The 24,229-nt window shown below is 43.3% G+C and overlaps 3 protein-coding genes across 3 annotated transcripts; all 3 read left to right on the top strand.

Annotated features, from left to right (window-relative positions):
- The first annotated feature begins 8,569 nt into the window (after nt 1-8,569).
- LOC6617781 (high mobility group nucleosome-binding domain-containing protein 5) lies at nt 8,570-9,583 on the top strand. Its single transcript, XM_002042057.1, has 2 exons — nt 8,570-8,725; nt 8,891-9,583. The coding sequence occupies exons 1-2, from the start codon at nt 8,570-8,572 to the stop codon at nt 9,581-9,583; spliced, it is 849 nt and encodes a 282-aa protein (XP_002042093.1).
- Nucleotides 9,584-15,746: 6,163 nt separating this feature from the next.
- On the top strand, nt 15,747-19,931 carry LOC6617782 (V-type proton ATPase catalytic subunit A). Its single transcript, XM_002042058.2, has 5 exons — nt 15,747-15,852; nt 17,001-17,099; nt 17,457-18,154; nt 18,263-19,240; nt 19,308-19,931. The coding sequence occupies exons 2-5, from the start codon at nt 17,024-17,026 to the stop codon at nt 19,398-19,400; spliced, it is 1,845 nt and encodes a 614-aa protein (XP_002042094.1). The 5' UTR covers nt 15,747-15,852; nt 17,001-17,023; the 3' UTR covers nt 19,401-19,931.
- Nucleotides 19,932-20,043: 112 nt separating this feature from the next.
- On the top strand, nt 20,044-22,666 carry LOC6617783 (V-type proton ATPase catalytic subunit A). Its single transcript, XM_002042059.2, has 2 exons — nt 20,044-21,400; nt 21,495-22,666. The coding sequence occupies exons 1-2, from the start codon at nt 20,252-20,254 to the stop codon at nt 22,575-22,577; spliced, it is 2,232 nt and encodes a 743-aa protein (XP_002042095.1). The 5' UTR covers nt 20,044-20,251; the 3' UTR covers nt 22,578-22,666.
- Nucleotides 22,667-24,229: the final 1,563 nt, after the last annotated feature.

Genomic DNA, 24,229 nt, shown 5'->3' on the forward strand with positions numbered 1-24,229 from the left:
ATTCCCTTTACAACACTTACCAACAAGATGAGCTTAAAATCATAAATGCAATGCTTCATTTAACTTGACTGCTCATAAATTTGCGCAAATCATTTTAAGGAAAGACGAAAGCTAAGAGCACAAAATTTTACATTTTTAATTGCTCGTTGCGTTTGTTTTGTCAACGCTTGTTGTTGTTGTTGTTAATCTAATTTACTGCCTGCAACTTTGTCTCCTCAGCTACTGTTTTTTGGTTTTATTTATTTATTTATTTACTTTCGTTCTTTTTTTTTTTGGGTTTCTGTTTTTGTTTCGGCGGGCGGAATATGAGATGGAATACAAGTCTATGGGGCCACGCATTATAATGGGAGGAACATTCTAATTAACTTTTGTTTTAGCACAAACTTGAGTGGAGTGGCGTGCTGCTGCCTTTTGCAAGTCATGGGAATGGTCTTGTGTCTAGTGGATACAACAATGACTGGAGGAGCATATACTCACACTCACACTCGTACTCATTTATGAACTTGTGCCCTTGCAGTGAAATTAACATTGACAAAGCAACAAGAACAACACGAAGGATGCTTACTCCACACAGTTTTTTTTTTACTGAGGACAGGCAATTAAAATCGCTTTGTGTGCTTGGGTTTATTGTTTTTCGGTAGATTTTTTGTACTTCGAGGTTTTTTTTTTTGTAATTTTTTTGGCGCTACTCCGTCGCTTGGCGCTTTTGTTTGTCTTTGCGCTTATTTGACAATTTTATTCGCCTTTTTGTGCTTTTTCCTTTTTTAATTCAACTTTGTTTGCACATAATTTTTCGGAAACAAGCGTCAGAAGGCAAACAAATGCATGAATAAATACACACGAGATGAAACAAATGACAATGAATGCGAATGAGTGAATTGTTGCTGTTCATATAACCGCTTTCATTGTTGGTTTTTGTATGAAAAATGCTAAAGTCAAACAAAACACTGCCTGACGTTTTATTTCCTCTGATTTGATTTCATTTGATTTGATTGCTTAGCCGGAGGCAAAAACGGTAGAATGACTATTGGAGTTTAATGATTGATTATATTGTTGCAGCCCAGTTAACAGGAAATGGGTGTGAAATCTAAAGCGAAAATGTAAACACAATTTGTATTTTCTTAGTTGAAAAAAACATCATGTTTCGTCACAATAGTTGATATCAGAAATTGTATGTGTTGAGGTGCGTTCGTCACTAGTTTAAAACTCGCTTACTTTCAAATACAAAATATCATTCAATGAGTTAGTATCGTTTAAGTTAAAGTTAAATTTAAGTCCAATAATGCATAATAATGTTTACGCCCAGCAAAAATATCCAAGTAAGCTGAAATAAGCTAAACAAGCAAAAACGATTTTGAAAGCGACATACCAAGTCAATTTTCGACTCAATTTCAGCGAGTTTATCATGGGATAATTCTCCTTAAATATTGAAGATGATTTTTGCGTCCACCCCTTCACCCCCCTTGACAATATTTCGCCGCCCTCTCCTTAAATATCAGCATAAAGTTCTCCTCTGGGTAAGCTCTTTGCATAGACTACTTCAAAGTAACAATCTCTGGCCTTTGATTTGTGCACAAATAACCATAAACAAATTACAAATTAATAACATACTTCACTGCTTAGTGGCAGACAGGGACATTGTGTCTGTGTGTGTGTGTGCGGAAGGAGAGAAAAAAGCTTTGGCCATAACTTGGAGCTATCAAATGTTGCCGTTGAGAAACAGCCGGGATAGCAGCCACACTCGAAGAAAAGTTGATACATTACTTTGAACATATTCTTGGAAAAATGTTGAAAGCGTTGTTTTTTGGAGAGCCTTTTTAATATTTTTTCAGTAGGAAAGGATGCCCCTAATTACCTACAAAATAATAATAATAATAGATACTTTACTTGACTTTATATAGAAAATCTGTATATTTATCTGGCCTTGTTCCAATATAATACAAATTTTTTATACGGTGCAATGGGAGTCAAGTTCTGGACCAGGACCAAAAACCGGGGCCACAGACAAAATAGGCAGAGAAGTGGGAAAATATTGGGATGAGCAGGAGGACAACAGAATGCGGTATAAATTTACATATTTTATTGAAAATTGAATAGCGCCAAGCAGCAGCAGAAGCCACCAGCTCCTCGTCCAGACAACAACAGGAATAACAAAGTTAACAAAATCCAGAAGAGCATATCATCTGCCCCCGAAAACCCCATGAAACATAGATCCCCGAAGAACAAAAAGCAGTGTGCAGAAAAGAATGAAAGTTTTAATACGAAAGAAGCATTCAATAGAAAGGCAAGCACAATAATAACAAAGGGAGCAGTTGGGGGGTTGGATGGCTTTTCCGAGGGGAAAACTGGGAGTCATGACTAGATGAAAATATGACAGTAAGTTATATGCCAAAGCCAAAACAGGAAAAGAAGCGGAAATGGTGGCAGTAGCAGAAACAGGAGTATCGACAAACTGCCGAGCACCGCATCGAAAATGGTCTTTGCAAATTTAAGCGGTCATTTAATAATTGAACAAATGCTACTAAACATTAAAGAAATAACTTGGTTCGTGGTTGGAATAATTTTAGCTTAATAACTGCATTTAGCTGTACATTGTTGTAAAATATTAAATTGTTATGGCCTGTCATGAAATGATATAAAAACGCATTTGAAAGCGTACAAGCAGATTATAATAAAATTTAAAATATAAATGGCTAGATGTATTGAAAAAGTGTTGAGTAAATTAAGCATTGAACAAATATTAACTTAATAGGTGCATTTATTGTTGTACATTGTTTTATAATTCCGCATTGTTACATTTTAAAGTGAGTTAAGCCAAACCAATTAAACAATAAATGCATATTTAACAAATAAATAATGTAAAAAGTGCAGCCGATTTCCTTTAATTTGCAATTATAGTATTTTTTTAAAGTTTTCGAACGAAATTCCTATATCCGATTTCTTATGACTATCCCTAGATACCCAATAATACCCAGGGCATTGGAACATTGCAATTTGTAGTTGGTAGTTTTGGTGGAGGAGGAGGTGTTACTGCAGTTGTTGTGTTGGCTGATTCCGATTCCGAAGCGGATTCTGCGCTTGGCCTCGCTTACACGGAGATTCATTTCAAATCAATACACATAAAGAATAAAGGTAGCAAAACCACTGAACCACTGAGCACACGATAGGAAAAACGGATGGGCTTGAGGTCGGTGTTGCAAGCAGGGAAAATGGAATAGCTGAATCGAAATAAGCTGATGTCGGTGTGAGTGCCTTCGCAGGGCATCGCATAATTTAGACAATGTCTGTCAATGAAGTCGACCAATTCGATTCCAGCGCCATTCTCCGAAATTCTGCATTCAATTTGGGAATCTATCTCAGGTGTCGAAACAATGTGAGATATTTGCCATGTGCCTGGAAAGCTGTCATAAACTTCGATTATGCCAGGAGGAATCATATATAAGGCTGAGATCACTAGAGACGTCTAGTAATACCGTGAATTAAGCTTATGGTTGAATTATCGCTTGATGGGTTGGCAAGGAGACTGTTACTCATATTTAGCACATACACAAGTCAGTAACTTAACAGCCAAATAAAAAAGCTCAACTTTTAATAACTAATTCTGTGAGCCAAATAACCACCGTGAAAATCTATAATTCTGCTCTATGTAATGAAAAGTTTTGCCTTGGAAATCATAGCACGACAATCCCTTTAATATGCCGCATCAACCTGTCTTTTCAGCTGTAAAAAAAACAATGTAATTCCAGACTAAAGTTCGCTACCATAACACCTGAGCATGAAAACCGCCAGCAGACAGACATATTGCTCATACGCCACGGTGGTCGCATTCTCACTCACTCTCTTTCTCTTCTCTCGCCAATGTGAGTTAATTAGCTTTATTCCGCAAGTTTAGCTGCTTTCAACTTTACTTATCGATTTGCGAGGACACCCATTTCCTTTTCCACCTCGTCTTAAAGTCAAGCCGCAGAATCTCTTTTCTCCCAGGGCAAAGACTCGGTGTTTGGCCTTAATGAAAACTCACGCTTTAACAACCAACACACATCAAATCCACGCCCTCAGCAAAATCATTTAAAATTGTACAGACACATGCCACGCCCTTGCCGCTCCAGCCCTCACACACACACACGAACACACAGTAACGCACATGGGACTGTAAGAAGAAGTATCAGCCGCAGAGACTGAAGGTGAAATTGTTGCTAAAAATGCGGAGCGTAAAAGTGCAGCGTACGTGCAAAATGTACCACAAACAGGGGCGTAGCTGAAAGGGGTGTGTAAGTCATGTTGCCCCATGGAAAGCCAACAAACCCGGGCTCAAAGTTTTCAATGCGCGCGTACCGAAAACAAAAGGTTTTTTATTGAATTTTGAAATGCTGCGCTGAGGTGAAGTTCCTTCTGTTCGCCTCCAACCGCACAACACCCACCACCCACCGCCCACTCCCCGTTTCACTTCCGTCAACCCATCGACCCACATTTCAATACCGCTCGTACAGGTGTATGTGTGCGTTTAGTGAAAAAGCCGCGACTGTCACGCTGCATTTGCTGTAAGTTGGAGCAGCATCAGCCAGAAGAATACCTCAGCCAGGTGCGACTTGGGCTCAAGCAAAGCCAGCACGTGCCAGCGGGGGGTATGCACTTTAAAAAATATTATGGCATGTTCCTAGCAGTTTAATGTACTTTTTTTGATAAGTTGAACATGTCTTTAGAATGTACTGAGTTTGATGTTTAGCTAAGTCACTTATAAGGTTTTAGGGGCGATAGTTATATTATATATAATATATATTTACAAGCCAATCTTAAGTATTTGGCATAATGCAAGCAAAGCTGCTTGCCCCAAAAGTATGCAATGAAAATTTATTAACCAATACTCTGATTCTGCACTCTTTTCCTATGCACCCCCATATTTATAGATGCAATTTTGTAAGTTTTTTCCCTTACTGCATTGGAATCTGTAACCCGCGGGGTGGCAGATTTTCCACATCGCTAGTGCGATCAAAGTTTAGCGGGGATATTTTAAAGCTTGTCAAAAACGCTGCAATAAATAAACGTGGCTAGCTAAAGACCCCACCCTTAAACGTCTTGAGGCAGCTGGAAAAATGCGGCAATCCAAGGGCTCTGGGTCTGTGGTGGAAAACATTTGAAAGCGCTTGCGGGTAAATAACGTTTAACGGACATGCTTGCACCTTCGGCTAGTTGCCCCAGACAGCTGTCAGGTATTTAAAGTAGCAAGGTGAAAGGAAAGCAACTGGAGCGAAGAGCATTTAATTCACATGAAAAATTGAATACATATATAAATGTCTTTTGCATAGCATCTGCAGTGAAATTCTCAGCTCAAAGGCTATTAGAATGCCATTTAAATGCATTTTGCTGTTATTGATTAATGCAAAGCGGTTTACCTTAAATAAAAATGGCTTACTTTTGGCTTGGATCCTTCTTCATTCCGACGACCTTCAATGGATAATGACTTCTCTCATTCAGGAACGCACTACACAAAAACTGTCTACCAAATTAGGGCCAAAGTTGTTGGGCCAAATCGAAGGAATTACTTAGAAATGTCCAGGCAAATGAAATGATTACCTGGAGAGGATTCCGAGATTTCTTTTCATGGCAAAACCCACACATTGAGCCACAATTAAGCCTTTAGTCAATGCCTCTTGATCATTCCCCTTTGCGACGTGATTACATAAATCCCAAGCAAAAAAAGAAGTACGAGCTGTGGAGGTCGTGGGCGAACCTTTTTTGATTATGATTGGGACACATGGTGAAATGACTGCTGGTCAACTCAATATGGCTAAAAGCCAAGCGAGTTGGCCAGCAGGTCCTTGGGTATTAGGCTAATTGCTGAACCAACCTGAAAAGATATCCGGATGCGGATTGAATCTGTGGAGTGGATGCAGCTCCTTGACTCATGTCAATGCCAAGCTCAGTTTAATCAACGTTCCACAGACTTTTTCTCCCTCACTTAGTTTTTGCCGACATTTTTTAAGTCCTATAGTTTCGCATACTCTTTCTGTAAGCTGTCTTTCCATGCGAATGCAATTGAAAAAAGATGCTCTAAAAATATATCTATTAAAATCCTGAGATACCAAATAGTGCATTCCATAAAGAATTTATAAATTTATAAATCCGCGCAATTTCATACAACATATTTTGATTTATTTTATTGTAAACTGAAAGATTTTATCATTTGGGGTTATTTTATATTTGGGACATTATACAAATAACAGTTTCCAATATCGGTGACTTTTCATAATGCCATGATTTTGCATTGAGCTTAAGAAGTAGATTTTTTTTCGTTAGAGTATTCGCAGCGTACCCTTGTTGTTTATTCTTTTTTTTTTTTTTGTATATATGCATCCTGATGTTGGCAAATTAATTCAGGAAATTCAATAAAAACAAGCACCAAAACATGGCAAACAAAACTCGTCGAGTCGTCGAGAATTTGCCCTCAATGCTCGCAGCTCCATGCAATCAAAGAGTGCATAGATAAATCACCCGGCTAAATCCAGAGGGTCTGGGACATGGGCGGGTAGTTGGGTAGGGGTTTTCTGGATGCCTGTGCCGGGTGGCGGTGGGTTAAAAAACACGGCCAAAATGTCAATGCAAATTTAATGGCTGACAATTTATATGCATGCCAAGTGACTTTTGGCCAACTACTGAACTTTGTGTGAATGCGAAAGCAGCCGGGAAACTGGGGACAGTTTGGAGTAGCAGCGGCACAAAAACCGGATGCGGATGGTGGGTAGATTCGATGGTTGGGCTAGAAAAAAGTTCCGAAGGTGCCAAGTGGCTGTCAAACTTTTGCCAGCAAGCGGGCAAGTAGGAATTCTCCTCGCCCAAAATCGAATCGAATGGAATGAAAATGCGAAATCGAATCGAATTCCTCGTTTTGGTCCTTGCTGCCGCGGCTCATAAATTAAGCCGATGCATTCCCCTTCCGCCCACCGCCGCCCATGTCCTTCCGCTCTCCCTGCACTCCATGTTAACATTAACGGTTTATTTATGCCGCCGCCGACATTTAAAATGCATTTCCTGCGACCAGGTTGGCCTTGGTCCCTCAGTTGAAACCAGCAGGCCAAGAGAAATGGCCAAAAAGCGATGGATAAACAGAGCTGGGGAAAAAAAAGAGGATTAAGAGGCGCTGAACGTGAAGTCGAGGGGCCGAAGAAACAACTTTAAGACGTGTATTTATAACGCAACCGGGCAACTTTATGGCGACGCATCGGGCGCATAAATACGGAAAGGTGTCGACGTGACTCCGGAAATAGCCAGTGACGTAGTCCCGAAAATGCCTCCGGGAGTAGTTAAGAACGCCAGGAAGTGGGTCAACTAAAAGTTAAATTTAATTTCGAATAATTTCCATCTAATGCCAGTTGGCAATTCAATAATTTGGCGAGATAAGAATAGTTTGAATCAGTACAAATCGAAAGAGTTATTTATCACAATTGAAATTTAACACGGCAATACCACTTCTTACATGGCCGTCACTTACAACCCACATTTGTCAATTTATGTAATTTGCCTACACATTTGCTTTCCGGTATTGCCACTAAAACGCAGTCCTATCACTTCTTATATTAGCCCAAATTTTGTGGTCAAGTCCCCTTTGTCGTTATCAATCAACCGCATACAAGACACTCACAAGTGGTTAATAAATTATTAATTAAGTTGAAAATCAAGACAGCAATGCTCATGATTGATGGGTATTCGGAGAGGGATGGGAGGAGCTCCTGCCGCCGAACTCAGCCAATCGAAAGGCAATAATGCCCATTGTGCCACTTGGGCATTTGGTCTCGGTCTTCTGGCCTGGTGATTTCCAATGACAACAACAATGGGGCCAGTGGAATTGGATCGGTTTTGCAATGTGCAGCGTAACAAAGTCGCTTGTTTTGGCCAACGGCAGCAACAGTGGCAAGAAAGAGCTACCAAACCGCAAGAAGTTGGCCCGATCGAAGGGTTTTTTGTCGGGAACAACGTTATGCACTTAAAGACAAAAGAAATATGGCAAACAACCAACCGAAAAACAAAAAACAAATAATGAAGAAAAAGGGTAGGAATGCTGTACATTAAAATACTTCGACCATTTGACACCTCTTATAAGATGCACAATATTTTATGAAAATATAACCATATATCAAATACGTTTTGTAAATTGCAAGATACGCAAAATCAATTCATGCCATGGAATATAATCAGTATGTGTACTGAGATAATGAAATGAATTTTGAATTTAATATACAACAAATACTTAGAAATGGCGAAAATTCTTAGAAATATTTAATATACGATTTAATTTTCAAAACAATACATACCTTTGCAATACCTACTACTAAACGCAATACACCGAAACGAAACCAAAATAAAAAGGGGTGCAAAAAGCTGGCAGCAAAGTTGGCAAATCAGCCGCAAACTGTGGCAGGGCGAGAAGGGTTTGGATAAAAAGCTTCGGCGGCTTGAGGCGAGTCCAGTAGACTGCGATAAGCGGGCGTGGCAGCCACACCAGAAGTAGGGGAAAAAACCAGCGGGCAACAGCAGCCAGCCAGGATAACACGGAGCAGCAGTGGCATCAGCAATGTGGCCGGCTTGGCAAGTGATAACGCTGCTGGGGCTTCTGGCCACGGCTTTGGCCCTCCACTCCACGCCAGATGGGGCAATGGCCATAAGCGCGGCGCTGCTCGGCCAGGACTTTGAGGATTTTCAGCCGTACTTCGCACATAAACAGGAGCAGGTATGGAATTCTAAATTTCTAGAGATTTAGCTGTCGTTACAAAAGAATAATTGAATTTAGGTACTTTAATTTCACTTTAAAGGTTATTAGATCTAAAAGTTATATTTTGTATATTAAGTATACGCCATGTTGCAGTCCCAATTTAATTTAACAACCATATTTTAGAAAGAAGATCAGCTAGTGGCCGCCACGAAGCACGAGGAGCATTCCGAGGGTGGCGAGGAGGAATCTGGGGAGGAGCACCACAGCGAGCACTTCCACAAGAAGGGGGGAAAGAGCAAGAAGGGTCACAAGCACGGCGAGCACTCCGAGAAGGGGGAGAAAGGTCACCACGACAAGGAGGGCAAGAAGGGGGAGCACGGCGAGGAGGAGGTTCACGAGAAGAAGCACAAGCACTCCGAGTCCCATCACAAGAAGAAGAAGAAGGGCTCCAAGGGCGAGAAGGGCAGCGAGTTCGAGGATCACGGCTCCTACAAGAAAGGACACTCCATCAAGGGCAAGCACAACGTCCACAAGCTGGACGAGAACAAGAAGGAGAAGAAGTTCTACGATGAGGATCACAATGAGGGCGACGAGGAAAAGCACGGCGGATTCGAGGAGTCCAAGAAGCACAAAAAGGGCAGCAGTTTCAAGAAGGGTCACCACAAAAAGGGCGGCCACGAGGAGCACTACGGCAAGAAGGGTCACAGCAAGAAGGGCCACAAAAAGAAGGGCCATAAGGGGCACAAGAAGAAGCACGAGGAGTCCAAGAAGTGGGGCCACAAGAAGGAGCACGGCAAGAAGGGCGGCGAGGAGCACAAGAAGAAGTGGCACAAGTCCCACAAACAGAGCAGCGAACACGATCATGGACATCATTAAATCTCAAGTGGACCAGCCTGCGATTTTTCATTATTTTGTTGTATTTTTTAGGCATTAAAAACAGATAACTCAGACCCAGTTAACAAGTAATTGTTTTACTCAGCGAAATAGCATTGTAGTTCTAGGTTTTTAAACAAACAAACCTAAAAAAATATGTAGCATAATTCTACTGACCTCCATAAATCATAGAATTTCTTCGCTAGTCTCAGCAGAATCTGTTCTTATGTAGGTTGTTTAATTTAATGTGCCATTCGTAATCTCCTCTCAATGCAGATAAATTATTTAAGAAGCAGAAATGACGTTCATGTTCCATATAGCCTAACATGTATAATGAACACAAAATGTCATTTGAGGATTTGCCATAGTTATCTTTAAATTACGACCTGCAAGCAGCAACTACTACTCATGTACGCAGCTGCTTAGAAAGAGATTATGCAGGATACACCCGCCCCGCACTCACACAAGCTCATCATGCAGATTAAAGAAAACATAATTAGGAGCAAAATCGTAGTCATCTTTGGCCAAGGGCTCACAGTTCAATTGGCGATGCCAGGTCCTTTCCCTGTGCCCTTTACCCTTTACCCATTGCAATGGCAATGCATTGCCCTTCGCCCCCACACACCTGCAACGAAGCTATGGCCAAGCGTTAAGTGAAATATGAATGTGCCAGGATGAAAGAGTGAGACCGAAGAGCAGGGCGGCTTAACCCGTTCGTGTCAAAGGTTAATTACGCATACTGCAGGTCATTCCCTTAGTCGCCTTCCTGTCGCAGCACACAAATACACGCACACACTCAGATATGCACACTTTAGCCCACATACGTGTATATGCATGTTTGCTTAGCCATTTCCGGTTCGATTTTAGCCCAAATCTTGTCCATTTTCTAGCCTAAGCAAACAACCGGAAACTGGCTTAGTTGGAGCAGCCGTTGTGGAGTCTTGGCAGGACAAGCGGCTCTGTTTGGTCTCATATGCTAATCCCTACGACCAGCGTCATAAATCATTTTCAACCAACTGGAGAATGGATGGTGGTCCAGGGACGGCTGGTCCGCAGGACAATGGGGTTCGGGGTTAAGCAAAGTTCGTCTGGGCCTAAAAGCATTTGACGATGCCCTCTCAGCATGTGAGTTCAAGCAAGCATTCAAAGCGCATCTTGATTTTGACTATATAATTTATGGCCTATTTTCATTAAAGCCAGCTTATTTTTTAAGTTATGAAATGGTATAGAATATAATAAGTCATGCCAAATTAGTAATTTTTTAAAGCATTTAAAGAAGCATCATTTTTAGAAGCCAAATTCCAGTTTATGTTTACTTACCGTGCTCAGGAGCATTTCCATCATCTACACTTTCGTGCGCATTCTTCACGGCGTTTTCCTTCTTTCCGCGGATGAGTTATGCTGCAATCTGTGGCAAGCAGGGTATAAAAAAAATGTATGCCAGATCCATGGGGATCTGAATCCTGCAATGCCCCACAACAATTGCAAGGACCAATAACAATGGTATGAATATAACAAAAGCTTCAGTCCCAGACCGAAAAGTAGCTTCAACTGGGACTCAAAAAGCGAGTTTTTGTGTGACTCAGCCTCCGTCTTTTTGGATTTTGTGTGAGTTGCAGCTGCAAGGTGAACAGTCAACAGTTGAAATTCGCCTAAACATAAAATGCACTGAAGTCAAAAATAAAAATAAAACAATTTTCTATGAAAGTGGAGTTTCATGGGAAACCTAAAATTCTATTGAATTTAGTTAATCTAAGCCCCTCTAATTAAAGTACTACAATTTAAGTGAGTACTGCTTTTCTTTCTGTGCAAGTGTGTGTGCGTATTTGTGGTATCTGTTATTGTTTTTGGAAAATTGCCTGAGCAGCAACGACAAATATGGCAGGAGCAACAAGAATCCCACATGGCCAGTGCAAATGCATTAAGGAAAGTGGCTGAGAGTGCAACAGTGGCGTCGGCTTAAAGGGGCTGCAATGCACAAGGGTGGCGGAGACGGGGGTGGTTTTGCCTAAAAGAGGGGAGCAAGCCAGGCGCTGCCGTGTGGCCTGGTGTATCAGCACTAAGAGATCATAATTCACACAAGTCGGCTAATAATTCAGTTAAGTTGAAATGCGCAACACACAAGTTGCACAGCTTCCACTGCAAGAGGGGGCGGGGGGTGGTTGCTACTGGAAAAGCGAACGGGGGGCTGGCGTTTGCGAGGGGGGTTCGAAGGGTAAGTGCCACCACACACATACGCTTGGGAGCCATTTGGAGGAGTGGTGGGGAATGGCGAGTGGCTCTCCAATTCGGGTTTATGGCATTTGTTTGAGAACTCGTTATAGAGGAGGGGCTATCAGTTGCGATTCAAAAATGATACATAAATTAATATTTAGTAATACTACTTAATTGCAACTCTAAGCTATTTCAATACATTTTGAAAAGAGTATATCAACAAATTGTATTGGGATATTACAATAAATCTTAAGAACTTATGAGTATGGTTTATAATTAAAATCAAGTATATTAATTAGTTTAGCATTTTACCATTAAATGATCGATAGTGCAGCAGTTTGAAGGGATTTCCAATGTTCTTGCAAATTAGTTTCAGTCTCCCAAGTGAATGAATGAATGGGTGTGTGTTCTGTGTGTGTGGAAAAGTTTATTGCTTATGGGGAGCAAAAGCTTGGACCTCCTTGTTGGCCCTAGATAAAGCCCGAGTTTTGGCCATGTTGTTGTTTGGCTCTTTGCGTTTGCCAAGTCTTAGCCCTGTTTGCTGTGGTAAAGTGCATCCTTTCTTTTTGCCCACAAGGCTTAACTAAAAGTAATTTGGTTTACTTAATAAAGTATAATATTACATAAGAAAAGCCGCCTACAATACCTTAAATCACAAACTCTTTAAAATGTACAATAAGCTTTCAAACCATTTTAAAACAAATTGAATTGTTTGATTAACAATGTAGTTGCATTGCTTATTATATAATTATATTACAAATTCTATCCCAGCGCGTTGACCTATGTCAATTAGCGTATAATTGAAATATTTATGCGCACATATGAAGGCCAACGAAAGGCAGAAATTCGACCATTAGAACCCAAAGGCCAAATGAGCTGGCACCCTTTGAGCCAGAAAACAGGGCGTGCTGGGGGCGATGCATCTGCTTGGGGACAATTAGGACAGCTCGTAAATATGCCAGAATGCGCTCGAATGCATCAATAAATGTGTCAATGATTAGGCACGCCGGGACAAAGGACACGATGGCCACGATGATGGCGCAAATCGAAATGTTGCACTCCACGTTGGTATGAGAGGGGGGGGGGGGGGGGGGGGGAGGGGGAGAGGGATGCCTAATGCAACTGCAGTGAAATGGGGCAGGGTAAGGGTAGTGAGGGGCACGATCGCCGAGGGACGAGGTGCGGTAACAGCAGGCCATAATCAAGCGAATGGAAGCGAAGTACAACGGCTGCACGATACTCAGTGCACTGGGAAAAATGGGAATTACTTATTAAATATATAAGATACCTATGAATATTGATTAGATCAATAGTAATTCTACCCAAAATATATCTGTAAAATATATAAAAAGTGCATTCACAACATACATGCCTATTATTATCACTCCTGTTATATGATATCTACACATTTTTAAGTACCATTGAGCTGATAAGCAGCTCGTTTTATCTTTTAGATAAGAAAAACGATAAACTGATAAATATGTGCGCCATTTCATATGGTTTTTATAATGCATGCAAAGAAACTTTTGGTGCAACTATCCACTTTCCACTATAAAATGTAAATAAAGAAATGTCTGAGTATTAAATATTTTCTAGTGCACACACACACACCCACATTCGGCACACACACACACACACACACATGGTAGTGCCATTGCAGTCAATTTATTGTGACCAATATTACGCCCGGACTGACTCTCCGGATAGCTCCCGTTTGTTGGTGCCGAGCGGGAGGAGGTGGGTGGCAAGTTGGTTGGGAGGGGGGGAGTTGGTCTCACTGGGTGCATGTAAATTGAAAATTATGGCAATGCGCAACAAGATTAGCCAATGGCCAATGGCTGCTGGCGGTGCTGGCGGTTCCGAGCCTTCCTAACAAGACCCAAATGAATTTATCGAGATGGGCGGCGATGCGGAGGGGCGACGGGCGGTACGCGAGTTGCACAGACATAAACTAAATGAATGCCCATGGCCGCCAAATGAAGTTATGACTTAATGTATACAGTTATCCATATATGTATCTATATGGAGGTCGAGCCAAACAGGCAGATAGCAGTCGAAATATCTCGCAGCGAGCATAAAGTTATTCCAAATATATGATATGCAGATTTGTGAGCAAAAGTTAGCACAGCCTGGAGCTCAAAAATGAATCAAAATCAGCGAACGGAAGGCAGTAGAACGCTAAATTATGTTAATTCCATTTAATGCTTAACTGAAACAATAGTTTTGGAATATATATCTATGTGTATTTGGAAAAAGAGATGCATTTCTGCTTAATGAAATGCGCTAACAATCGAAGTTTTCGATGCTACAAGAATACATCTTAGAAGTTTTTCACACTAAAATGTTGACAAAAACGCTGATTTCAATGCATATTTGTGATAAACACGACAAAGATTTTATCCAGGACACTCACATGCTATGAAAAACACTGGGAAGTGGCCCAGGAATCGAGTGGATAAGGGTGCATATCCCAGCTTCGATGTGTCAAATTCATTCCACTTTGGCGCTCTGCAGTCAGCAGAGTCAGTCGAGCACTTTTCTGCGCCATTTTGACACCGAATCAGAATCTGAAACACTCAGTCACTCACTCACTCACACACACACGCATACATCTGCAGTGAGGGGATTCCCCGTTCCCAGGGCTGATAGAAATTTGCAATGAATCGCAGGCAGATCCTCATGCCACATGCACTGCTGCCTTATTATGCAAATGCTGCGACTCGAGATGCGCTCTCGCCTGCCAACGTCATCGATTTATAAGTTATGCAAAGAGCGGGACAGAACTCACTTACCTACCCTCTGGCCCTGGCGTGTCCTTCGCATCCTTCGCATCTCGGAAACATAGAGGCTTTCGCTGTTCGACTTCTATGTTAGCATGGCTTTACGTTGTAGTTGCCACTTTTGCTGACTGCAATCTGAAAATTTAGCTAAATCAAGCTGAGTGCAGCGACACTGAAAAAAACTATCATGGATATATTTATCTGAAGTTTTCAAGCCATATTATGATTTAAAAGTAGTACAATTCTGTTGTTACCCCCACATGTAAAATATCTAACATAATAATTTAATCTAAAACACATTAAAATTCTTATAAACATATAGTTTGGTTATGCAAATTTTTCAATATTTCAATTAGCACATTCGTTTTTCTCTTTATCCTAACTAGAAGAACGGAAGAAAGAATAATGGATAAAATACAAAGGGGCAGGGCAGCAAAAACTTAAATCATTGGCAAATACCTTTTTACGATGCGGATTTTAATCAAAGTTTTTGCCAGCGTTGTGAGCTTCTTTTTTTAACTTAAATTTGTAGAAAAAAAGGAATCGACGATAAATAAACATTTTAAAATAATTGCTAACAGCGTGTTGTTGCGCTTTAGTGAACTTATTAGTCGACCCTCGCACCGGCCAATTTCCCCAATTGATTAATTCAAAATTGCATTTCTGGACATTTAAAAGGGAAACTAATAGCTTGTGTAATTAATTGATTGCCATTTTTATTGAGGGCATTTAACACCATAAAAAGGCAGCTTTAGGATGGTTTTGTATTTAAGCAATATATTCCTTGTTTAAGCATTTTTTTTATGAGTTAATAAATATTGTGTTCTGTAGAACCTAAAAAGTTCTTATTCATTTTGACCTATTTATGTACATATGCAGTTTGATTTATACCGATTGATCACCAATGAGTTAATAAATGGATTCATACAACTTCGAAAAGAGCTCGTTTACTCCCACAACTTCAGAATCAACCCACGAACTTCGTCAAGCCAGTGTGACCCCACCCGCTCTCTAGCTCGCTCTCGCTCCATCTCGCTTCCGCACATCGATTGACGAAAGCTTCGCTCGCACTCGATATCAGCTCACAACTTCGGTTGCAAGCTCGCTGCGGAAAGCTCGCGATCACACGGGTCGAAATCGAAATCGAATCGCGGTAGGGAGCTTTTCGAAGTGCGAGCGTCGACGTTTTATTTCTGCGGCTCAGTCGGTTTTAGTTCGTTCTGTTGGAGAAAAGCAGCAAATAACACGTTCGCAAGGTGAACGCGAAGACACAGCAAAGTAAGCCCCCCAACACCACACACACCCACCCACCCAAAGCAAATAAGTAACGATAAATAATGATTGGAAATCGGTTCTGAGCGATTTAAACAATTAGCCAAAGAAAGCGGCATTGAAATCCGCCTTGAATTCGCCCCGAAAAAGTGACGAAGCAGCGATCAAAGCGCAGAGCGAAAACACGCACACAGACTGCAAGTGTGTTAGATAATAAGTCCACACTTGAGTAAAATAATCCCAGAAAAAGCCGAGTATCAATTAGTTTTCGAAGGAGCTTAAAAAAGTGCGGTATGAAAACGTGAAAATTTGCGCGTGGAAAATTATTTTGCCTTGTCAGCTGACCCCCTTCCCCGTGTTCGCTCCATCCCTGTCGCACCGCGGGTCTTGTGATCGCCGCCGCTCTTGCGCTCGCTTGCTCTCCCATTTCGAAACTCGAAACAGAAGTGGGAGTTATTCGTATTCCGATAATGAAAAACCAATATGGAGAACGAGCGACGTAAAAAGGCGGCCCAATAATTTTTACCATTTCCCTTACCCACTTTTTTTTCATTTGTCAGCTGACGGCAATGACAGTAGTCTTGTGATCAACGTCAAAAGCAATTGTCAAATATTCGAACTCGAATGGAGAGCGAGAGAGCCAGAGCGGAGAGTTGCTCTCCCACTCCACCCTCTCTTGTTTTTCTTCGCTGATAAATATGAAAACCCGCATATTTTGAAAAACATGCATTTCAGTTACATTCCTCCGTTGAATTTGTTAACCTGTGCGTGTGTTTTCACAGCTATTATTTTATTTATTTAGCGATTAGTTGGACAAATTGCTCTCTTCGAACTTTCAAAGCTCTGTCACGTGAAACGAAAGCTCTGCTTTTAAAGTTTTACGCAGCATAATCAAAGAGGGGGAGTTAAAAAAAATAATTAAATCAATCGAAATTATTAGCTACTTAGCTTCAACTTTATAACCTATAATCGAAAAATCGAGAGCTGTGGACTCTCCAAAAACTTAACCTGTAAATGTAGCAGATACACCTGCCCCTTGTCAGCTGACAGAGGGCTGAGCAAGAAATTAGTGATAAGAAAATGTTCACCTTTATCTTTGCCCTTTTCCAGCCAGCATTTAACAATTTTCCCCTTCTATTTTCCCTCCATTGCAGTCGAAAAAACAGAATAAAGCAAAATGTCCAACCTTAAGCGTTTCGATGATGAGGAGCGTGAGTCCAAATATGGACGTGTCTTCGCTGTCTCCGGTCCTGGTAAGCACCCAACTATACTGATTAACCATAACTCATGCTATCTAAAAGTTATTAAAAATAAGTTAACAATACCTGTGAACTGGAAACCTCACTTTGATGAATAGTCTAGAACTTACACTTCTGTGTTTTGGTTTCATTTTTCAAAATTAAATTTTAATAAACTTAAAAATTAATTAATTACTTATTTCTTTGAACTTTTTCTATAATTCTACATTCATAAACATCATCGAGAATCATTAACAGTAAAAAGTTGTAAATGAAAATGATAAAGGCCGAAAAGGTTCCATCTTGGCTGAGTTATAAAAACTAAATGAATGAAATGTAGCCCCTCTAACCCAACTAACCGCTTCATTCCAGTCGTCACCGCCGAGGCCATGTCTGGATCTGCTATGTACGAGTTGGTCCGCGTCGGCTACTACGAGCTGGTGGGCGAGATCATCCGTCTGGAGGGTGACATGGCCACTATCCAGGTGTACGAGGAGACCTCTGGCGTGACTGTCGGCGATCCGGTGCTGCGTACCGGCAAGCCCCTCTCCGTGGAGCTGGGACCCGGTATCATGGGCAGCATCTTTGACGGTATCCAGCGTCCCCTGAAGGACATTAACGAGCTGACCGAGTCCATCTACATCCCCAAGGGTGTGAACGTGCCCAGTTTGTCGCGCGTGGCCAGCTGGGAGTTCAACCCCCTGAACGTCAAGGTCGGCTCCCACATCACCGGAGGTGACCTGTACGGTCTGGTGCATGAGAACACCCTGGTCAAGCACAAGATGATTGTGAACCCCCGCGCCAAGGGAACAGTGCGGTACATCGCCCCCTCCGGCAACTACAAGGTCGACGATGTCGTCCTGGAGACCGAGTTCGATGGAGAGATCACCAAGCACACCATGTTGCAGGTGTGGCCAGTGCGTCAGCCACGTCCCGTGACTGAAAAGCTGCCCGCCAACCATCCCCTGCTCACCGGACAGCGTGTGCTCGACTCGCTCTTCCCCTGTGTCCAGGGCGGTACCACTGCCATTCCCGGAGCTTTCGGTTGCGGCAAGACTGTGATCTCGCAGGTTAGAGTCCCATAAATTGAGAATTTAAGGAGCGCTGCCCCGTGTAGCCTCCATATACTCAAGTTTCGTAAATATACAATTCCTAATATATCCATTACTTGCTCGCAGGCTCTGTCCAAGTACTCCAACTCCGATGTCATCATCTACGTCGGTTGCGGTGAGCGTGGTAACGAGATGTCTGAGGTACTGCGTGACTTCCCCGAGCTGTCCGTGGAGATCGACGGTGTGACCGAGTCCATCATGAAGCGTACCGCCCTTGTGGCCAACACCTCCAACATGCCTGTGGCTGCTCGTGAGGCTTCCATCTACACTGGTATCACCTTGTCCGAATACTTCCGTGATATGGGTTACAACGTGTCCATGATGGCTGATTCCACCTCTCGTTGGGCTGAGGCTCTTCGTGAAATTTCTGGTCGTCTCGCTGAGATGCCTGCCGATTCCGGCTACCCAGCCTACTTGGGAGCTCGTCTGGCCTCCTTCTACGAGCGTGCCGGTCGCGTTAAGTGCTTGGGTAACCCCGAGCGCGAGGGATCCGTGTCCATTGTCGGAGCTGTGTCCCCTCCTGGTGGTGACTTCTCCGATCCCGTGACCTCCGCCACTCTGGGTATCGTGCAGGTGTTCTGGGGTCTGGACAAGAAGCTGGCCCAGCGCAAGCACTTCCCCTCGATCAACTGGCTCATCTCCTACTCGAAGTACATGCGTGCTCTGGATGACTTCTATGACAAGAACTTCCCCGAATTCGTGCCACTGCGTACCAAGGTCAAGGAGATCCTGCAGGAGGAGGAGGATCTGTCTGAGATCGTGCAACTGGTCGGCAAGGCTTCTCTGGCCGAGACCGACAAGATCACGCTGGAGGTGGCCAAGCTGCTGAAGGACGATTTCCTGCAGCAGAACTCCTACTCCTCGTACGATCGCTTCTGCCCCTTCTACAAGACCGTGGGCATGCTGAGGAACATCATCGACTTCTACGACATGGCCCGTCACTCCGTGGAGTCTACGGCTCAGTCTGAGAACAAGATCACCTGGAACGTGATTCGTGAGGCTATGGGCAACATTATGTACCAGCTGTCGTCCATGAAGTTCAAGGTGGGTTAACCCGCAGAATTATCCATTACCTAGACACTGTGTGACAACATTTTTCAATACATTTCAGGACCCTGTTAAGGATGGTGAGGCCAAGATCAAGGCTGACTTCGAGCAGCTGCACGAGGACCTGCAGCAGGCCTTCAGGAATCTGGAGGACTAGAGACCGCGCTGGCCCTACTTTTACACTCTAATCTTATATTTGTTATATAGTTAACGTTTAAAAATGAAAGCAGTCAAAAACCATCCGAAAAAGCCTAATCAAACACCAACAATTCCGTGCTGCATTCGATGAAAAACAAAAGTCCAACAAATACCACAACTTCTTGGTGCCTGCGAGAGATGTAAACATTCCGGCCTGCGGTTAATACTTTCCCCTAACCACGCCCCCTCCGCCCCTTGAGGGGCAACTCTAGGCAACAACAACTACAACGTCCTGCTATGTACTTCCATTTACAACAACAACACCAACACACACTTGAATAAAAGTACACGGACACCGGCGCCCACACACAACACATACATAAAAGACACAAATACAAATGCATGCATAAATAGTATTATTGTTTAATGAATGGAAATTCTTGTTTATTTGTGAAAAAGTAATGTTTTCTCCCTGTTTGTTTGTTAAATTTATGTAAATATTTAAAGTATGAAATATTAAATGTACGAATAAAGTGCAACAACAAATACATTTAATGTAATTGAAAGTGAATTTCCCTGGCAGCCGAACGGATATTAAAAATGTGTCACCTCGATAAAAAGATAATAAGTTAATAACATAAAATATTTTTTTAATTTAAAACCTTAATTGAATATACATACTTGACTATGTGAACAATGGTTTCAAAAAAGCTTAAATGGGAATATTTTTAAAAGGAATAGTCTAAAATCCTACATAATTTGCAGTAATCATCTTAGTCTTTCCATAAACTTCTGCCCCATTTATTTTATTTATTTGACAATATTAGTATAAATTGTACCAAGTGGAAAAATTGTATACATTTAAACCAAATGGAAAAGGAGTCCTGGGTTGCACCGCTTACCTCGTTCACCAACAGTAACGCAAGTAACGAAGACAGACCCCGCAACTCGGGATCAGTAAACCAAGATGGGGACCCAAGGTCCATGCCTCACCCAGCGGTTCAAGCTAAGAAGTGCACATGTCCCAGCTGCGCTTGCCAACGTAATGACCATAAAGCCAATCCGGTACCCCCTCCGCCTCAACCACGCAAGCCTGCAGCCGAGCCGGAAAGCCCCCACGATACAGTCAATGACCAGGACAGTTTGAAGGACATGAGACGTTCGACGGACCAATCCCACAAGAGCGCTCACATCGCATTGGAGAAGAATGAGGACTCGGGTTTTGTGATCGAGCAGGTGGTTGATATGCACAAATATTCGTCGGATGAGGAAGAGGAGGAGGAGACGATGGGACGCATTTTCGGAGTCTCCGGTCCGGTGGTCAATGCCGAGGAGATGGCCGGCGCAGCCATGTACGAGCTGGTTCGCGTCGGACACTCCCAGCTAGTTGGTGAGATCATTCGACTGGAGGGTGACATGGCCACCATTCAGGTTTACGAGGATACTTCGGGTGTGAGCGTGGGTGATCCCGTCTACCAGACGGGAAAACCGCTCTCCGTGGAATTGGGACCCGGCATCATGGGCAGCATCTTCGATGGTATCCAGCGACCATTGAGATCCATCAGTGAACTGACCAACTCCATATACGTGCCCAAGGGCATCGATACGCCCTCGCTGCCCAGGAACATTGCGTACGAATTCACACCCGGAAAATTGAAGATCGATGCTCTGATCAGCGGCGGGGACATCTATGGATCTGTTTTCGAAAACAGCATGATGCACGATCACCGCCTGATACTACCACCCCGCTGCAAGGGGCGCATCCGGTGGTTGGCCCCGCCCGGAAACTACTGCGTGGACGAGGTCATCGTGGAGACGGAGTTCAACGACGAGGTCACGAAGCACACCATGCTCCAGGTGTGGCCCGTACGCAAGTGTCGTCCGGTGGAGGATAAGCTCCCCAGCAATTCACCACTCCTGACTGGCCAGCGCGTCCTGGACGCCTTCTTTCCATGTGTCCAGGGCGGAACCACCGCCATTCCGGGAGCGTTTGGATGTGGAAAGACCGTCATCTCCCAGGTGAGAGGCTTGATCTTATATATTTTATATATATAAAGGCTTTCTAAGAGTTCAGTTGACAAATTGTTACATTCCAATCAACTTGTACCCCTAGGCCCTTTCCAAATACTCCAACTCCGATGTCATCATCTACGTGGGCTGCGGCGAGCGCGGAAACGAGATGTCCGAGGTTCTGCGGGACTTTCCGCAGCTTGAGGTTGAGGTCAACGGCACCATGGAGTCGATTATGAAGCGGACTGCCCTGGTGGCCAATACCTCCAATATGCCGGTGGCTGCCCGAGAAGCCTCCATCTACACGGGCATCACCCTCTCGGAATACTTCCGCGACATGGGCTACCATGTGTCCATGATGGCGGACTCCACATCTCGATGGGCGGAGGCGCTGCGTGAGATCTCTGGACGTCTGGCCGAGATGCCTGCGGATGCTGGCTATCCGGCTTACTTGGGGGCTCGACTGGCCTCCTTCTACGAGAGAGCCGGACTGGTGAAGTGCCTTGGCAGCCCCGATCGTGAGGGATCCGTGTCCATTGTGGGAGCTGTGTCGCCTCCCGGTGGTGACTTCTCTGATCCCGTGACCTCCGCCACCCTGAGCATCGTTCAGGTCTTTTGGGGTCTGGACAAGAAGCTGGCCCAGAGGAAGCACTTTCCATCGGTGAACTGGCTGCAATCGTACTCCAAGTACATGCGCACTCTGGACACTTACTACGAGGAGTCAAATCCGGAGTTCACCCATCTGCGAGCCAAGGCCAAGAAGGTGCTGCAGGAGGAGGATGACTTGGCGGAAATCGTTCAACTGGTGGGCAAGTCGTCGTTGAACGAGGAGGACAAGATCACCCTCGAGGTGGCCAAGATGCTGAAGGATGACTTCCTGCAGCAGAACTCTTATAGTCAATACGATGCCTACTGCCCCTTCTTCAAGACCATTGGCATGCTGAAGAACATGATGACCTTCTATGATGCGGCGATCCTGGCGGTGCAGAATACGGCGGAAAATGAGGCCCGTGTAACCTGGGGCTTGATCCGGATAAAAGCCGCTCATATTCTTTACGAGCTCTCCACCATGAAGTTCATTGATCCCAAGCTGGGTGAAGCGACTGTCCTGGAGAGCATGAACAAGCTACATGACAATATCCTTTCAACTTTCCGGGAGATAGAGGATAATGTCGAGGACTATTAGAAGTTGTATGGGTTAATTAAAGACTTAAATTATTGTATCGATTCGTATTTTAAAAATTAAAGTGCATCATCTGTCATAGAAATGTTATAAAGAAAGATGAAATGAAGTATTCCTAATTTTATATATTTTTACAGAAGGTAAATGGTATAACAAATGTATATATAAGGATATTACGATCTCTTTATTAAAACTACGATTTAATTAAATTATAAAAGAGAAGCCAACATTAGATAATCATAATCAAAAAAGTACTTACGTTTGCATGCGAGAGGAAACCACTTTGAACCGAACCGCCACCGAACAGCGATTATCGAGTAGTAATTGCAGCCAACTTATCGCAATCATTTTCCAGTTGATGAAAAGTCATTTACCCGCCGACGCGTTTTGCTCATTAGAAGCCATAATGGTGCATCGTCTGCCGGCTCTGAAAATTTCCACCCAGCTCCCCAGCTGTGGATGCCAGCCGCAATTAATCCTTTGCCCAACTACGGCGCGAACGCAAAGGAGATTATAAAAAATTTGGTTGATTTATAGGAAAAGTTTGTTAACGGACCGAATTTCCCAGCTCACACCTCTGGCAGCCGCAATCGGAAAAGCAAACGTCAAGGTTCTGTGAAGGGCTTTTTTCCGCAGCAAGGGAGCGAGAGATCGATTTCGATTCAATTAGTGGAAATTAAATGTAAGTATATATGTACAAGTCGCCACCGCGCTCGCTGCAATGCCACCCCTCCTCCCTGCCCAACGACCCCTTGTGCCACCCACTCGGTGGATTGCGATGATTACATTTCCGCAGTCGGCCCGAACCCGCCCACTATGGCAAACCAAGTCAGCCATAAAATGAGCGCCCAGCAAAAGAAGCAAGCCAAAAAATCAGAATCAGTTCAATTGCAAATTGAAAATCCCCTTACAACTTCCGTTTCCGCTATGCGAGGGGCCCTCACTGAGAGAAAAGTGCACTCGAAAAAAGGCGGGAACTAATTCTTTTCTATGTACATTGAAACGTATTAACAAATTAATTCGTGATATAATTATTAAGAAATTAATAAATAAGGCATGTATTTTAATCAAATAGCTTATATTTCTCATATGTTTATGTAAATTAAATGAGAATTTACTTTTTGTGTGTGTGTCTGCCTCTTGCAGACGTGTGCGTATGTGTGCGAGAGAGTGTTCAGTAGAGTGCAAGTGTATGTGTGGGAGTCTGGCTGCCATGACAAACGTGGCGTATGAGCAATGCGCGCTAATTGGCTGCCATTCGATGCTCGCTCAGTTCCGTTCCGTTTCGTTGGCATCGCTCTGGATCTCAGAGCAGGCGAGTATCCTTGCTCCACATCCCGACATCCTGCTCCCTGCCGTCTGCCATCCTCGAGTCCCTGAACCATTTGCCATTTGCGAGTAGCGAGCTGAAAGCTGCTTGGGCTCAGCTTGGGATTGCGTTGCTGATGGCGGAGTTTCACAGGACCAGAGTACTGAGTATGATGGGGTCGGGGTTCCTGGGGACTTATTGCATAATTTGAAGGGGTTAAGCCATTGAGCTTTAATGCAAAATTTCAATTGAACGTCAAACAGTCAATTCGCTTTAGCGGCGATAATCGTAAAAGGATAATGGCGCTAAAAGCGCATAAAAAGGCAGCAGTCAGGCGGCAAGGACT

This window comes from Drosophila sechellia, chromosome 2L (assembly GCF_004382195.2).
Source record: "Drosophila sechellia strain sech25 chromosome 2L, ASM438219v1, whole genome shotgun sequence".
Taxonomy (NCBI): Eukaryota; Metazoa; Arthropoda; class Insecta; order Diptera; family Drosophilidae; genus Drosophila; species Drosophila sechellia.

What these genes read in the sequence shown, in the direction of transcription:
- LOC6617781 (XM_002042057.1), top strand. Translation starts at nt 8,570, where the DNA reads ATGTGGCCGGCTTGGCAAGTGATAACGCTGCTGGGGCTTCTGGCCACG. An exon ending in TCGCACATAAACAGGAGCAG is followed by an intron (nt 8,726 to 8,890) that starts GTATGGAATTCT and finishes ACCATATTTTAG; the next exon opens with AAAGAAGATCAGCTAGTGGC.
- LOC6617782 (XM_002042058.2), top strand. Translation starts at nt 17,024, where the DNA reads ATGTCCAACCTTAAGCGTTTCGATGATGAGGAGCGTGAGTCCAAATAT. An exon ending in CTTCGCTGTCTCCGGTCCTG is followed by an intron (nt 17,100 to 17,456) that starts GTAAGCACCCAA and finishes GCTTCATTCCAG; the next exon opens with TCGTCACCGCCGAGGCCATG. An exon ending in TGTCGTCCATGAAGTTCAAG is followed by an intron (nt 19,241 to 19,307) that starts GTGGGTTAACCC and finishes AATACATTTCAG; the next exon opens with GACCCTGTTAAGGATGGTGA.
- LOC6617783 (XM_002042059.2), top strand. Translation starts at nt 20,252, where the DNA reads ATGGAAAAGGAGTCCTGGGTTGCACCGCTTACCTCGTTCACCAACAGT. An exon ending in GAAAGACCGTCATCTCCCAG is followed by an intron (nt 21,401 to 21,494) that starts GTGAGAGGCTTG and finishes TTGTACCCCTAG; the next exon opens with GCCCTTTCCAAATACTCCAA.